This window comes from Panthera pardus, unplaced genomic scaffold, assembly GCF_024362965.1.
Source record: "Panthera pardus isolate Hobbes unplaced genomic scaffold, ASM2436296v1 HiC_scaffold_24, whole genome shotgun sequence".
NCBI classification, from domain to species: Eukaryota; Metazoa; Chordata; class Mammalia; order Carnivora; family Felidae; genus Panthera; species Panthera pardus.
Window position 1 is genome coordinate 26194209 of NW_026526810.1, and position 2345 is coordinate 26196553.

The following is a 2345-nucleotide window of genomic DNA, read 5'->3' on the forward strand; positions in this document are numbered from 1 at the left end:
ATCTAAAAGTAGAGCATTCCTGGGGCGCCTGGGTGGCTCAGTCGGTTCAGTGTCCGACTCTTGGTTTTGGCTCAGGTCATAATCTCATGGTTTGTGAGTTCGAGCCCTGCGTCGGCCTCTGTGTTGACAGTGCAGAGTGTTCTCGGGATTCTCTCTCTCCCTCTCTGCCCTTCCCCCGCTCCCTCTCTCTCTCTCTCTTTCTCTCTCTCAAAAATAAATTAATTTTAAAAAAACTAAAAAAAAATAAAGTAGAGCATTCCTATGAAACCTTTCATAAATCAAAATAGTGTAAAGCAAAGCAGCAGCAATTACCCTTAATTTATATGGAAAATTTTAATTTGAGTATTCCCAGACCAAAAAAAATAATCTCTCTGAGGCTTTTCTGATACCTTTGGACACATCTTGCTAATGGAGGCCCCAAATAAACGGAGAGAAAGCCCAGATGCTCACAGACACGGTTCAAAGGTGTGGCGGCTGAGCATAGCTCCCAGGGAAGGGGCTTGACACGGCCACTCTTTCTGTTTGGGGCACACACTGCCTCTATAATGGCTTGCTGCAAAGCAAACACTGAACACTATTTTCACTTTTTGCCTTTTTTTTTTTTTTTTTTTTTTTTTTTTTTTGTAAAAACGAAAATCCTCCAGATTTCTTTGGCAAAACAGGTGCTGATGTGATGGAGGTTTTTCATAAAAGCAAAGTGGCTTAATAACAACTTTCAAAAAGCAGGTATACCTACATGCCATCTTTTTTCACTCCTCTGTGCTTTGCCCATGCTCCCCTTCCCTGGTTGGCAAACTCTTGCTTTAGGAGCCAGCTGGAAAGTCACCTCCTTTGTGAAAGACTTCCCCAGGCAAAATTTAGTCATTCCCTCCTCTCTGCTTCTACAATGATGAGTGTATGAATCAAAATTCTGGACACATTGTCTGATAGTGAATTCTTTTTCTGATAATGTAAACTAATTTTATTAGAAGCTATAGATATGAAATTATGTTTCATTCATTTAACAAGCTCTCTTTAATAAAAGGAAAAATAGAAAAAACCAACCAAATATCATATACTAGATTATCTGTGTCCTTATTCTTGTTATTCATCTGTTAAAATTGATGGCAATGTATATATATTAATTTAAAGAATTCACACTGTTAAATAACTTTAACTTTAATTTTTGCTACTATCTCTATCTGGTTTCTAAACATTTACATGGATTATGACTTTAAGTTTTTAATGGTTGTTCATTACTTTTCTGATTGATGTATTTCTTAGAGGATAATATGTTTAAAATATTCTCTCAAGAAAAATCTTTGTATTTTCATTAGTAATTTTTACAATCTCTTTATTCAGAGTTCAGCTCCTTCATTCTGTGACTTAAGTAAATGACTCCTTTCCCTTGGTACACGTTGAATATCACATAAAGGAGTGCCTTCCCACATGCTCAGTCCTGAAATCACACTTTGACCTGCTGCTCTTGTATTTACCCCTCCGATTCTGGATACCCATTATTTCCTGGATCTACAGTCCTCTTTCTGCTGTACAGCTGTTCAAGCTGTCATTATCTTCCACTTGCAATAAAAAAGGGCCCCTTAACTAGTTTATCCATGCAACCATTTCAACGTGAGATTGCTAAAAGGCCAAGTCTTTGGGATGATTTTCAATTGTCCACAAAACAAAGTGCTGACTCTTGGGATTGCTATGTAAGCCCCTGCAGGGGCCTGTCTTTATCTCTGGGTATTCCCAATCTTGCACCCAAAGTCTAAGCAATGTCTAAATGCTTGCAGTAAGTATATACTGTCTGGGGGGGGGGGAGGGGATTGGGGGGCAATTACTAAGAGATTATCAACCATCAGGGCAAGAGCCCACGCTAGAAGCGGGGAATGGGGTGCCTCCAGCTCGCTCTGAAAAGTACAGATTTTTTCCAGTCATAAATACATCACATTTTTGTGATCTCGTGATAACTGTCAAGCAGAGCCAGTCAGACTCTCCAATTCCAGCCCCTTTCCGCCCCCCAGCATTTCACATCACCACGACCTGTGGTTTTCATCCTCCAGCTTTTCTGCTTCTGAAGTTCTCTGGGCCCAGGACGTCCTCCACCTCCCATCTCGTTCGCGCTTCAGGCTGGGAGACTGTCCCTTCCCGCTCGCCCACGCCACCCTCCCACCCGGCGCCCGCGCCTACTAGCTCCAGGTCGCCCGAGCGCGGCCGCGGGGCGGTCTTCGTCACCGCCGCACCGCTCTGTGAGAGGAGGGGCAGGGAGCTGGTCCTCCGGGATCGCGGCGTAAGGGGGGGGAGGGGGGGGGGTGTCGGCTGGTCACGTGGCACGCCGATAGTCACGCGGGCGCCGCTCAGCT

At 43.7% G+C, this 2345-nt stretch overlaps 1 protein-coding gene across 4 annotated transcripts in view; it reads right to left on the reverse strand.

The window, feature by feature from the left end:
* Window positions 1-2310, reverse strand: part of LOC109262731 (transmembrane protein 202) — a 48220-nt gene extending 45910 nt beyond the window's left edge. For 3 of the 4 annotated variants that reach the window (XR_008417020.1, XR_008417018.1, XR_008417021.1), the window contains exons 1-2: window positions 737-2310; window positions 451-553 (exon numbers count right to left, since the gene is read on the reverse strand). Coding sequence is in view for 1 of the 4 variants with exons in the window: in XM_019441550.2 (XP_019297095.1) it covers window positions 451-553; window positions 737-865 (232 nt within the window). In the remaining 3 variants the exon portion in view is untranslated. The remainder of the gene's footprint in view (window positions 1-450; window positions 554-736) is intronic. The other variant, XM_019441550.2, reaches the window with a different exon arrangement.
* Between the last annotated feature and the right edge of the window lie 35 nt (window positions 2311-2345).